The sequence below is a fragment of the Balearica regulorum genome, chromosome 5, assembly GCF_011004875.1.
Source record: "Balearica regulorum gibbericeps isolate bBalReg1 chromosome 5, bBalReg1.pri, whole genome shotgun sequence".
Lineage (NCBI taxonomy): Eukaryota > Metazoa > Chordata > Aves > Gruiformes > Gruidae > Balearica > Balearica regulorum.
The window spans coordinates 67,977,094-67,990,925 of record NC_046188.1 but is presented as its reverse complement, the minus strand read 5'-3'; the positions used below and the strand labels follow the sequence as shown (position 1 = coordinate 67,990,925).

General features: G+C 36.0%; 1 protein-coding gene across 3 annotated transcripts in view; it reads right to left on the bottom strand.

Annotated features, from left to right (window-relative positions):
- Positions 1-13,832, bottom strand: part of PPFIA1 (PPFI scaffold protein A1) — a 58,611-nt gene that overhangs the window by 42,938 nt on the left and 1,841 nt on the right. For all 3 annotated transcript variants that reach the window (XM_075755394.1, XM_075755392.1, XM_075755393.1), the window contains exon 2: positions 12,883-13,146. In XM_075755394.1, the coding sequence (XP_075611509.1) occupies positions 12,883-13,146 (264 nt within the window). The remainder of the gene's footprint in view (positions 1-12,882; positions 13,147-13,832) is intronic.

Genomic DNA, 13,832 nt, shown 5'->3' with positions numbered 1-13,832 from the left:
CATTTCCAATAGACATTTCCTATTTGGGCTGGGGGGGGCAGGGGGTAAAAGTACCAGAACCCAAACATGGCTGGATCCAGCCTCTAACTCCTTGAGGGATCAGAGGTCTTCCTTCCACCACACTAATCAACGCTCAAGCTTTATACATGCTACAGAACAGGTTGGAAAGTGACCCTGCAAACTCTAGTACACAGAGCAAAGCATAGGTTGAAGGCAGGCAAACTGGAGCCACCTACACTCAAATCATTAACTACAGCCTGTGTAAACCACCCAGACTGGCAAAATCATTACTGCCTATACTCTGAGTTTAATTTTCTCTAAACCCAGCAAAACAGTGCTGTTATGTATGCAAAACTAGGGGCAAAGCCTCATGCAAAAATGTATCTTTGTGCATCACTGGACAGCAAACAATCCCTGATTATATACTGTGCTTTGCACTGCAAGGCACACGTGCCAATCTCTGAGCATCTTCCAAGTTCCACCATTAATTAGATCTACGTACAACACAGTGAGTAGCTCAGTCACATATGCAACAAGTGACATCTACAAGATTGTTTGCTGGTAACATGCTGGAAGTCAAAACTAAGCTACAGCTGCATCCTATTTTCTTCAGTGTTAAACCAACCTTTTTGTAGGTCTGTGAAATTAAGGAAAGAGAACTGACTTGTTTAAACAACTTCGTGAAAATTTCCTCCAGTTACTTCTCTTTAGATCTAACAACTTGCAGTTTGCTAAGCATCTTCCTGTAGGGCAACCAGCCTTGCTATCATTGAAAGATTAAGAATCCATAATATCTCCAGGTAGTTTGTTAATCCTTTCATCAACCTTAACAAATCACTGCCAGCATCTGAAGCTTGTTCAAAGTATGGTAGATCATACAGGGTATATTTTCAGATAACCCAGAGTGGACACAACCCAATTTTACCATAGCCTTTTTAACATAGACTTGTAAACTACTTTTAAAGCTACAGATGTGGATCAAAGATTACATATCAAACCAGTGAACAACTATACAAAAGTACTTATTTTTTTTCTCCAAATACTCAACTGGGGGGGCAAACCCTGCAACTTAACAGCATGCACAGAGGATTAAGAAGCAAACAGAAGAAACACTAGTTTCAAGTTATTTTCTTCTTTTGTCTTTGTAAACTACTTTTAAAATGTTATGCCTACTCAGGCAACATTGTGAATCTTCTGAGTAAGGAAGGCCAAAAGTAGAACCATTACAACAGCTGTAAGGTAACAGTTGCCTACCAGCAAGCATAGGAAATATAGAAGCGTTCTTCAGACTTGCATGAAACTTAGCATCTATTCATATGCAATGGTGGCAGAAAGCCTTCTTCCATCCATGGCTAGAATCTTTTCATTGTGGTGGTTATGCAAAGAGTTCCACCTTAGCTGCTCTTGGATGTACATGAATACATCCCTAAAGAGCAGATAGGGTACAAAAGTATTCAAAACCATACCAAGCTTATTCAAGAAAATGTACAAGATCAGCTAAAATATGTATCAGGCAAACTTTAGTCATCATTGAAAAACAGGCTTTTCAACTTGGGACATGTCTGGCTACTCTGTGCAGAACTGTAACTGTTGAGACTGGTCAGTAACAGAGTAATCCTTTCCAATACTGTACCAGTCCAAGTACCAATATTCCAGAAGAATAGTTTACCTTAACACAGAAGTGAGTTTACAGTACTTGGGGGGCATTAGAAAAACAAATGCCTCAGTTACACTCTGAGTCAGTGAATTCTACAAGTTTCACTATATGAATTACCACATTCCTGCACCCCTAGCCTAGTCTATTTTGATTAGTAACTAATACAGTAAGTAGTAGTAGCACAACTTCTTAGTTGTAGCTTTAGGCATCTCCATTTTTGGAGTCCATGTCAGTGAAGAAACCTACCCACACCCATACCCACTATGGCAAAAGGAGAATACAGTTGTACTTAATTAAAGAGGAAGAATCTTGCATTACCAGTTTGACAAGGTATGGGACAAAACCAGTCTCCATCTTTAATATGACACTATAGAGATTTCATTGAAGTTTTGCCTCTCCACATAAAGTTGGTCAAGATTTTCTGGGATCCCATACAGGATTTCACAGCATACAGTGCTCCTCAAAAATGCCAAACTGTAAAACAACTGCAAGATACGCTGAGAAAATTTTAACAAGTTCAGTATTTCTCCTGGGACACTCCCCATTACAGAGGCTACGCAGCCACTACAAAAGCTGTAGCAAGATCTTTTAAGTAATAAACAACGTTGACCTGTCAGTTTCCTTGGGCAAGAAAAAAAGTAATATATTTTTCTGTATATCAATTCTAAACATACTGCATTCACAAGAAATAGCACAATTCTGGCTCAGCTGACATTTAATACTAAATTCCTGTGACTTTTATGAATTAAAAATTATTTAATCCTAAATACTGCGTTCTAGTGTGTTTAAAAAAAAATAATCCTCACATGACTAATACTTCACTATTTTTTAGAAATAGACCCAGGACAAGCTCCATCATGCACGATTATTTCAGCGACAAGATACTTCTGCAGGCAAAAACTGTAAGCAGCAGCTGAGGCATTGCCCTGCCCTATTCTAATCATTCATCTTGGCCTCTAGTCGTCAGCTTTAGTTCTGTGGCTAGTAGTTGTAAAGTACGTTTTTCACACTATGTTAAAAGGGAGTGCTTGGGAATATCTCAAAAAGGCTGGCCAAGCCACTCTCATTAAACAAGCATCAACATGTACTTCCCCCTCAGTGCTCTCCTATTTTATATATATATATATTTTTTTTTTGCCAAGTGATGAACACTTCAGTCTTATAATTTCAAACTTGTTTAAGCAAGTAATACTCAATGAGGACAGATACATGCCTTCAGCAGGAAATTCAACTTACAGGCTCTTTACATTCTATTTTTCTGTTTCTTTGTACTCTGTCACCCCAGTTTACATGCTAAGTGAATTTACTGGGCTAACTGAAGCTAAATATATCCAAATCTACGCTATTCAGAATAAATGCAACTGGACCATTCCATGGAAAAGTTGCTCAATTTTTACAAATAGAGGCAACTCTAAAGCCCACGCAAAGAGCATAGTCTCAGGTCTTAAAACAGGCAAGTCTGGTATTTAAACACAGAAAAACATAGATTAAGAGTTATTTTATGGGGTTTTTTAAGCTCTTTTTAACAGTCAAAGTAATTTTTGTCTGCCATAAAGGTATCCATAATCAATAGCTCCAAATTTCATATAACTGCTTGCACCCCAAAAGCATGTTACATCACAGAACAAAACCAGGGATAGGAATAACACTAAAAGGCAGCGAAGTAAAAAAAAAAAAGAGAGAGAGAGAGAGAAGGACAGTCTGTTTATACGCTGTAACCAGTAACAAATGCTGAAGCAGAAGATGAATCGGTGAGGAACTTGGTCTGAGGAGAGGAAGAAGCTCCTGTTCCACACTGGGCTACAAACAAGGGAAAGATGATGCAACCGGGAAAACCTGCAGCCTCCGACTCAGTTGAGAGAAGAGGCATACTTGCCCCGTTTCTCCTCTACTACCTCCCAGGACTTAATCTTTTATAACCATTGCACAAAATACAGCAGAGTGTTACACAGTCTCTAAATTCTACAGTTCCAACAGGGGATCAGAGTTACACCAATTTAAGTATCAGTATAAATAATATTACAGGAGGGGAAAAGGACAGATTCCTTCCTGCATGGACAAGCAGCAAGAGCTAAAAATCCTAAAAACCTTTTTCATTTCCACTTTACATGAAGTAAAGTAATTCCAGATTTCTTCAAACAAAGGCTCAGCTTTTGGAAGATGTTGTTGAACCACACCCTCAAAAGACATTCTGAAAACTCAAGCTGCATGTTCTAAAAGAAAGAAATTACTACATGCACCTGCCTCGTGTTCTTCAACACAAAGCTAAAAGAATGTTTGACCTTCCAAGCTTTTTCCCCCATGAACTACACAAAAGGTGATAATACTGCATGAAAAATACATTACTCGGGAATAAAAAAATAAAATAATAAAAGAGATACACAGTGGTATCCCAAGGCATCTCTGAAATTATCTAAACCAAACTTTTAGTCATTCACCCAAATGTAATATGGCAAATAGAGCTTTGAAGAGATATTCTGAAGTTAGAAATTTACCCAAGACAGTCAGAAGCATGTAAAAACCCCAACCAGATTCACCCATACATCCAAGACCTCCCTCCGTACATGCTCTGCTAGTCCAACCTTGGTCCCTTGGGTGCAGAGTCATCCTCTACACCCATTATTAGATTATCTGAAGAACTTGAGTACTACAGGTAACTCTCTGAGCAGCAGAATCCCATTTAAATTTTTAAATTACCTGTGATTTAGGTCAAAAGGTTTTTTTTATTTCTGGGTTTCCAAATTAAAATACAAGAGGTAGCACAGGTCTTAAATCATATGAGAAGCAAGAGATTCAAGCGTGAGATGTCAGTCAGGACTTTAAATATGACACACAACAGAACCTTAAAGAATATAAAATTACACAGAGTTCAGGTTCCCATTGGAAACAGTAAATCCACCAACCATTGATCAAGACAGAAATCCCTTCAGATGCGTACAGCAGAATTCCCTTTTCCCCCAATTTTCTTTCTTAAAACAATTTTGATTTAAACAGTGAAAAAACTTTCGTATCACACATTCTGTGAAGCACGCAACAAAACAAACAAGCAACTCCACTTTCAGATATCTTCCTCCCTTTTCAGTGGCTTGTTTCATGATCATGCTTGAAAATTCAGAAATAGTACTAAAACAGCTTAATAAAATTGGTTACTATTTACTGAGATAACCATGGATCCAGTACCATTATGACGTGGTTAAAAATAACAGGAATTTATGGTCCTCTTTATTGAGTGAGACCTCTCCACATTAAAGAAAGTTTCAGCTTTTACATCAAGGATTTGGGCAGCCAAAATTCCTTTTCAAGTAATTAAAAATAAACACCGTTTCCCATTACAGGAAATTGTCAATGTTGAGAAGACAACGATTAATAAACTTCAACTGCAAGGTGGTTTCTTTACATGAATATTCTAGTTAGATCTTTCAACTATACATCAAGCCAGTCTAAACTTTGTATAGGTCAACACAAAAATTCCTTGTTTAAACAGCACATCTTAAGGTGGCTTTGTTTTGTTTTTTTTAAACTATGTAAATTATTCAGCTACCTAAGCTTATAAAATTATATCCTTATACTGTGCACTGTTCTGTAAATTTGAAGTGGGGGAAAAAATCTCTCTTATTTCAACAGTAAAGAGTTTATTAACCCACGGTCTACATTCTTTACTGATTTTTACCAGATATTCTACCCTGCAATTCTTTATAAAAGGTAAATATGATTTTAAAGACAATTTTTTCCCTACACATGATTTAAATTGAATAGAACCAAATTTGACATGTATTTATATAGAAGATAGGATTAAAAAAAGCAAACACTGTGCTTCAGAATATTTCTAGACAATTGGATGAGAAACAGAATCAGATACCAAACTCTACCACACACTAGTAACAAGAGAAAGGCACAACACAGCATGGCTCGGAGCATACCCAAATAGAGACTGTTGTTCTACAGGGGGGAGAAGAAAAAAATTTTTAAAAATCAAAGGCTGCCTATTTTCCCATTGCAACAAATAGAAAACACTTGCTTATTTTGCAAGTGGAACTTCTTTTTTCTCCTCAACAAAACTAGAAGGGCATGCATATCAAATTCTTCAAGCTTTTTTCCACATGGCCCTTTAAACAAGTGATGGTCCTTGTTTATGATCCGTCCTCAAGATATCTGATTATGCCTAATACTGGTAGTATAAGGATCTTTTCATTAAAGAATCTTGGAGCACTTCATAGAAGTTCTAAAATAAAATACTATTTCTAAACATTTATATTTCTGAAAACATAACCATAAAACAGATGAACTACAGGAAAAACTACACTGACTGTTCTTATTCATATGTACCCATCAAAAGCCATAGTGTATTTCAGATGCAACCAAAATTATATTCCCGTTAAGATTTTCACTACCATCCTCAAAAACCGTATCCCAAGTAGACACGAACATAAACACACGAGCAAAGTTCAAGGCTAGCCACTGTGGCGTAGCAGAAGAGAAGATTAAGCAACAAAGCTCCTCTTCTTAAACATGTTACAGCTCTAGCCACGGGAGGAACAGAGCACAGAGCCTTGTCATGCTGATCAGAAGAAAAGGAACTGATTTTCAGTAGAGCTTATATGAAACCCAAAGTGAAGTCTGAAATAGATAAAGGTCATAGGCAAAAAACAAGTTAACCAGCTATTCACATCAATTTATAGAGAACTTACAGGAAAACAACACATCAGAATGAAACTGAGCATTAACTTTAAACAAGGATTGTAATCACAGTGCTCCTCCAATTCTGAACGTATGAACTAGGAGAATAATCTCCTCAAGTGACCTACAGATACATATTCAGCTCACCACACAATTATCTGGAGTTTACAAAATGCAGAAACAGCATTTCCATGCACTCCTGTGAAAAAGTCAAGTCAAATAAAAAACTCACTTCCCTCAACAGCAGAATAATAATTCTTCTTTAAGCCTGGAGAAAGTGAAAACATTTTTCCTGGCAAGAATTGCCACACTTTCCCCATTTACACTTGGGGAACGCACAGGCAAAAAACCAAAAAGATACACTTGGAAAGTTATGAACATCCAGATTACCTGGCACACACAATGCAAATTTATCCCTTCTCAGTATTTGTAGCTTGAGATCCATATGCGCAAGAGATTATGATAAGTATATTCTAATATATGTCAACAGATACCAGTCAGCCTTACAGACTTAAAGTAACTTAAGCTGCCTAAATTGCTAAAAGCAACTTTCATGAAGACCTCTAACATATTCCTTTAAAGCAGGAAAACTTAAAAAAAGCAAAATTAAGTTAAAGTGTGAAATATATTGAGTTCTGGGATACAGTGCTAAACTTGGGAAGACCAAAAACCAAAATTACTAATAGATAGCTAAAACATTCTCTCCAAAGATTCAATTTCTCTAACAACACTGTTAACTATAAGGGATCTACATATATCAAAACACAAACAAATGTGTACTCTTAATCAAATCCTACAGTGAGTAAAACCAACATCTACCTCTCCTAAATAAATACCAGAAAGCAGAAACCAAAATCACAGGCCAGTGGATATTAAAACACTAAGAACTTGCAAGGCAGGGGTGGAATTGTATTTTTAATTCATATTTATCTTTAAAAATAAAAAATCCAAGAGGTTGTGGGTTTTTTAAAACATCTAGATGGAAGTTGAAACTATGTAGCTACACTGACTCAAAGTCTTGCTAACACACATCTTTAAAGTAATTCTTAGTTATATTCTTAAAAAGAGCAGAGGGAAAAATAGATGCACTTGCAAAGAATTCTCAGAATACCAAAATAAACACTACCTGTGGTACAAAAGGCTACAGGCAAGTTAGCATAGATGAGTATATATGTGAAGTTCACCTGGTTCTAAATATACCATTTAATTTTAAAACAACTTGTTTGGATTATAGCTCTTTTCACCCAAGCTCATACACAGCCTGTTTATTAGACTGCAAATCAGACTACAGCACACCAAACATTAATAAACCCATTATCAGATATTTGTAGATAGTAGCAGAAGAGTAGGAAAAAATAATCACTAGTTCATCTTTCAGGGCTACATCCACTATTAAAAAACAAACAAAAAGCATTTCTGTGTAGTCACCAAAATATTCTTCCTACAAATAAACTAAGGAAAATAAAAACAATAGTTTTAGACTGCACAAAATCTTTTTACTGAAGAGATTGATGGGACATCATAACAGCACTAAAGTTCACCCTGAAATACAACAAAACTTTAATTCTAAATTTAATCAAGCTAAAAGGGCTATTTATAATCAAGATAACCTAAATTAAAAGCACAGTATAAACAGCAAGTTGCTAACAATAGGCAAGCAGATGTCTGCTGGGTAGGGGTGGGAGGTTTCAATAAACAAACTCACCCAAACATATTTAAATGAGAAACAAAGAAGTCAGAACAAACACTAGAGACCTGGCCCTCAATATACTCCACTATACAGCTGAAGTGTAGCTACTCCTCTTTTTGACCGATCACAGAGCATACTTTCAGATAACTTCATATTCTGAAGGTTTTGGACAAAAGTTGTCTGTTTCTATGCCTTGCAAAGAAAGAAACATTAGGGAAGTTGAAGTTTATTGATACAGTCAGTGAAGAATTCTAAACATTAACTCCTATCTCCATCTGACTTAAACTAGTGCAAAGAAAAATCTATCTAGTAATTTACTAACAGTAAGAGCCAAGATTTAGCAACTGAAACTCAACATAGGCAAGACTAAAATGACAGTTGTCTGAAAAAGCAACGGAAAGAGTCACGTTCATCTTTGCTGTCAGAACGGGATGAGAGAAGCGGAGGATATGCCTGCTCCGACATACATTTGCACATCTGAAATCCTTTTGGATCTCTACCATTTCTGGACACATGGGCTCACTGCTGAGACTAATGGCTTTTATTTAGAAGTCAGTACCACATCTTGCTAGAATAAGAAGTATTAAGCTATGTCACCTCAAGGCTGAACAGTTCTGAACACTGCAAATGGAGTTGCACTTCAAACGCTATGGAAATTTCAGCTGTTGCAAAGTTTGGCAAGCCCTTTCCTTAATGTACTTTCTGCAACTGTGTTCTTCATATTATGTACAATTCAAGCCCTCATTTCTACATCTACTACATCCTGTATTATTTAAAACTTGTCTGGAGGAAATCCAAACACCACCATTATTAAAATGGCAACTAAACCCTTAAGTTCATCATTATAAAACAATACCAGGGCAGTCTTCAGGCCAAGTGTTTAGATATTTCTTACGTGCGAGACATCAAACAGTATTTCTGAGATTGTCTAAGGAAGATCATTCTATAGAGACATACCTGAATTTAACTGAATACAAATATAAACAGGCACACGCTATTTTTAACTGAAGCGTGTAGTAGTGATAAAACATTTACTATAGATAGAATGCAACTAAAAATGGACTGCTGGGGATGCGCTTTAAGATACGATGGGTAACCTAGTAAAGCTGAAGCCAAACCAAAATTGTAGGCAGCTTTTTTTCCCCACATTTAGCTCCATATTACCTCTGACAGAAAGGTCTCATCTGCCCCTACGAACACGTTGCTGAATACAGGAATTCTGAACAGGACCATCACAAACACAGAAAAAAAATTTCAAACTTTTATTTTACTTACCTTGCATAGGAATGAAAACAAAGTACGATAAATTTAAGACCAAAAGATTAGAAGTGCAAGATTAAGATGGATCTTAATAAGAGTGTTGCTGAATTACAGAAGCATAATATTTGTACATCAGCTTATAAAATTCTTTATATATTAAAACTGTCATCCTGATAAGAGTTGCTGTGAATTAGGCAACTTTGCTTTTATTTGTGCTAGGTACCAGAAACGCTGTAAATTAAACTCCAGTCTTCTCCACCCAAAACAAGTATGTTGTTGTCATTTAGAGAAATTTCTATATGAAATTCTACCAGCAAACTGAACCCTAGGCTGCAACGCCTTAATAACAAGAACTGGTAGTCACTTGGACCTCATCTACCTTAAGTTCCAAATTTAACTTTTAAATGCAGTTGTGTCCTGTATGTTTCACAGATTAACTTATAAATTTTAAGCACACTAATCCTGAATTTTGTAGAATACATTCTAGAAGGCACACAAAGGGCATAATTAAATCCACTAAGACCATAATTAAATCATAACTGAATGTGTTTACATTAAAAATAAATGGTCTCTAAAGTTCTCAAAGTAGAAAGTTCATTTTCATTTTTTTCTGCGACAAATTCGAGGAAGAATAAAATTCATTTTAAGTTCTTGCACAGCAATTTGATTTCATCAAGTTCATCTTCCAAGGTCAGAGTACAGTTTGACTAGGGTAATCTGTAATAGAAGGTAACTCCCAGAAAACAAAAAGCATTGCCAAGAATCCAGTTATTTTATCAAGACCATGTTGACGTATTTCATTTCCAGCTGTCCATACAAGAAAAACTTGTCAGTTTTACTCTGTGTAGATGCACATCTATAGAAGATTAGAACACTCTTCTCTCTGTGAATTAGACATCTACAATAGAAGTCTTACTGCAAATAGTTGTTTTGGGTTTACGCGAGCTAGAACTGAACTACTAGCTGACCACCATGCTACAAGTATACTAGTAAAGTCTACTGCTCTGACACTTCAGAGAATGCACATCACTGCTGCAGGATAAATTGCATTTACTTTTATAATCTACAAGATGTGCAAATACACGAGTACCAATTTGCCATTTTGTAACTATATTCACAGCAGTATGAGCCTCTTCCTTATAGACAGAAACTCGGTGAATGTAAGAAATTAAGTACAAGGATGCCATCAGAAATTGAGTAAATAAAAATACTAAAAAAACAGAGGAGTAGTTTTGGTATAGAAGCAATCAATCTGGCATTCCTTTTTTTATACAGGGAGTTTCCATCACTCATCAGAACGGTCTAACTGGCTGATTCAGCTAAATATATAAAACAGGAGAAGTATACAAACACTTCAATTCAATAAGCCTTACGATAAAGTACTTCAAAATCAACTACAAATACATGTTATAAGGTACATACCAAGTCTGAGGGAGAAATAATACCTTGGTTACATAGTGATTTAGTAATTCATGCAATTATACTAGTATTTGTACAACTACTTGTTGATCAACTACAAGTTGATCTTCACACCTCTTTCTAGTAAATTAAAAACAACTACAATAAAAAAAACCCTTTAAAATACATACACTACTAAATCCCTTCTTTCCTGAACGTAAATTTAGTTATCCTGCTTCTACCTCTCCTTGAAATCCACAACTAAATAACGCATCATTTGAGACAGTAGTTCAAAAGAATGCTCAGCTTAAAATAATCAACAAAAAAGTTTGAATAGTTTCAAATATTACAGTCACCACGAAGTTTTACTAGTGAACACTTACTAGAATTTAGAAAAAAAAAAACAAACCACATCTTTTCACCTCATCAGAAATTTACACCTATGAAGTAACTAACTCTTTACCACAACAACAACTTGGGAAATACAGAAGTTATTTCTAATTGTAGCAAGAATAATAAAATATTTTTGACTTTTGAAAGCATCATCATCACCTTCCACAATCATTTGAGCTTAAGCACCACTGAGGACAAGAGTGTCAGTTTTCACACCACAACAGTATTTCTCAACAGCCATCTATAAAAATCCATACACTGCTGTATATTTATAAAAAAATTGCAATAAAATTTCTCTCAACTGAACTACAAAGCTTGCTTTCCTACAGATTTAACATGAAATCATACAGTTATGACATTCTTGAAAATGGGAACTGTTTTTTTAACTGCATTAATCTTTGAGTAAATGTTTAGAAAGAAATGTTTACGTGTAAATAGCTTACTAGATTTAGGAAGGAAAACTGAAAATTGAAAAGGGAAAAGAGGAACAGTGCAGTTTAGAGCTTGGGTGATTCTACTCAGCCACAAATTCAAGTATAATAGTTTACAGATCATACAATTGGTTAATGGCATGCATTAATGTAGCAGACCTGAAATAGCGGCTAAAGAGAAGCCACAATTATTACAACAACAAAAAAAAAACAAAACAAAGAACAATTTTTGCCTGCAGCACATGGTTTAACAGAGGGAGCAGCAGAGGCTGGAAACTTCTCCTTTCTGATTTCCATCATACCGTTGTAACACAACTAGATTAACATGTATTCCTCCTTTTTAGTTTCTAACCCTGAGTAATTGCCAGTACCAATTACCATACCAAGAGCCATACAGTGATTGCATTCTAATGAGAGCAGTGGAAACAGAAGAGTTTAAAACTACTGTTTTAAAGCTTATAAACAGTAATATTTAAGGACATGTAAACATTTGTAAAAATAATAAGTATTCTTGGAATAATGTATGCAAGTATAGCATCATCATGACATACCTGGGGCAACAAGCAACCGTGCAAGAAAGTATAAAGCTATCAACAGTTAACTGACACCTGAAAGCGGCCTCTGCTTTGCTTTTCAAAGCGTTCAAAGTTCAGTTGTATCCTTGTTAACTAGAATGGATAAAACCCGAGAAGTTCTGTAGACACCAATCACCTTTTCTAACTATACACTACTGCCCTATTAACACATCTAGCAATACAGGCTGTGTGTTGGTACACTGCAGCCTCCAGAAGTCAATAATTGGTAACGCCTAGCAAGACAAAAAAAACCCCAAACCAAACAAATCCAAACTCTCCAAAAGGAACTACATGAGTTAACGCACTCTGATTTCTACATTGCCATGACAACTCAGCATGTATTCACAAGGTAGCACTCAAACTTTTCAAGTTTTTAAAACAAAGTCCATAACTGTATCAGAACAGCCCACTTTCCCAGAATGGCCTGTACGTAATTCTTAAGCACGTGAATGAATGAGGCAGTTAGAAACAACACTAAAAAATACTAGTGGCAGAAGAAAGTCCATCAAGTTCTAGTAAATAAAAGGATGTAGATAAGACTTCACGCTCAAGCTAAGCCAAAGAAATGCCAGAAACTAGGAAAGCATACTGGAGGGTAAGGGCTGATGTTCCCCGCTTGCCTTGCTTTTATATCTTTCTGAAAGTGAGCAAGCAACAACAGATACTTCAGGAAAGTACTAAGCTAGACTGATCTTCCTCTAACATTCACTTCAGTGAATTAAATATACAAAAAGACAACAAAAAGCCCCACAAAGAATACAAAAATTATTGAAAGATACCTTCCTTTCAAAACGTCCATACCTGTGGAAGTGCAGTATTGAGCTGTCTCTGCAAGGAATCTCTCTCATGACCAACTTCATGTAGCTTGCCCTGGGTCAACGCTAGTGTCTCCTGAGTTTCTCTTAGTGTTTCCAGAAGGCGATCCCTTTCTTCCAACATGGACACCATTAATTGCTCAAAATGGGAATCAGCATCTGACTGTAACGGGGAACCTGAACCATGGCCTCCATTTCCCCCAGAGGGAATCTCTGCCTCACTGATGGTTGGCATCACCTCACACATCATCTTGAAACAAAATAAGACAAAACAAAGACCATAAATTTAAGTCAAACAAATCTAAACAGGATAAGCTGAGGAATTTTGGATACTACCCATAATGCCAACTTAGCTTTCCCATCGATAGCATCAGCAAAGGTTGCCAACACCTTAGCATTTGCCACTATTTCATTAAGACTGCAGGAGAAAAGGTATACAATCAATTTAATCAACACATCACTTCATAATGAGAATCTTGTGACTTCTTGCAAAACCAGATTTTTACTGCTACGTTTCAAACTGTGATCTCATTTTAATGGATTTATATTTTTGTTAAGAGTAAACTGTTGCTGAGATCTTTAAAACAACAAAGATAAGGCATGCAGTATGCCACCAAAAATTATACACTTAAACCAGTAACTGATTACACTGCATATTTTGAGAATCATTATCTGCTTCTTCCAACGCCTGAAACATAAAAGATAGCATCTAAAACAGTACTTTGAGCTTCTGCTGGCTGTAGAAAGTCTATGGTAAAGTGATGCATGTAAATTAGTAGTAAATCCAAATAGTCCATTTCAGGAAATAGACATGTAAAGGAAGATAAAAAGAAAAAAAAAATCATTATGAAGTGGTAGCAGCTGTCACTGTGGATAACAAAAGGAAAGGTAAGCAAAAATAATTCAAGGCAGAGTATGAATACAATTAACAATGCA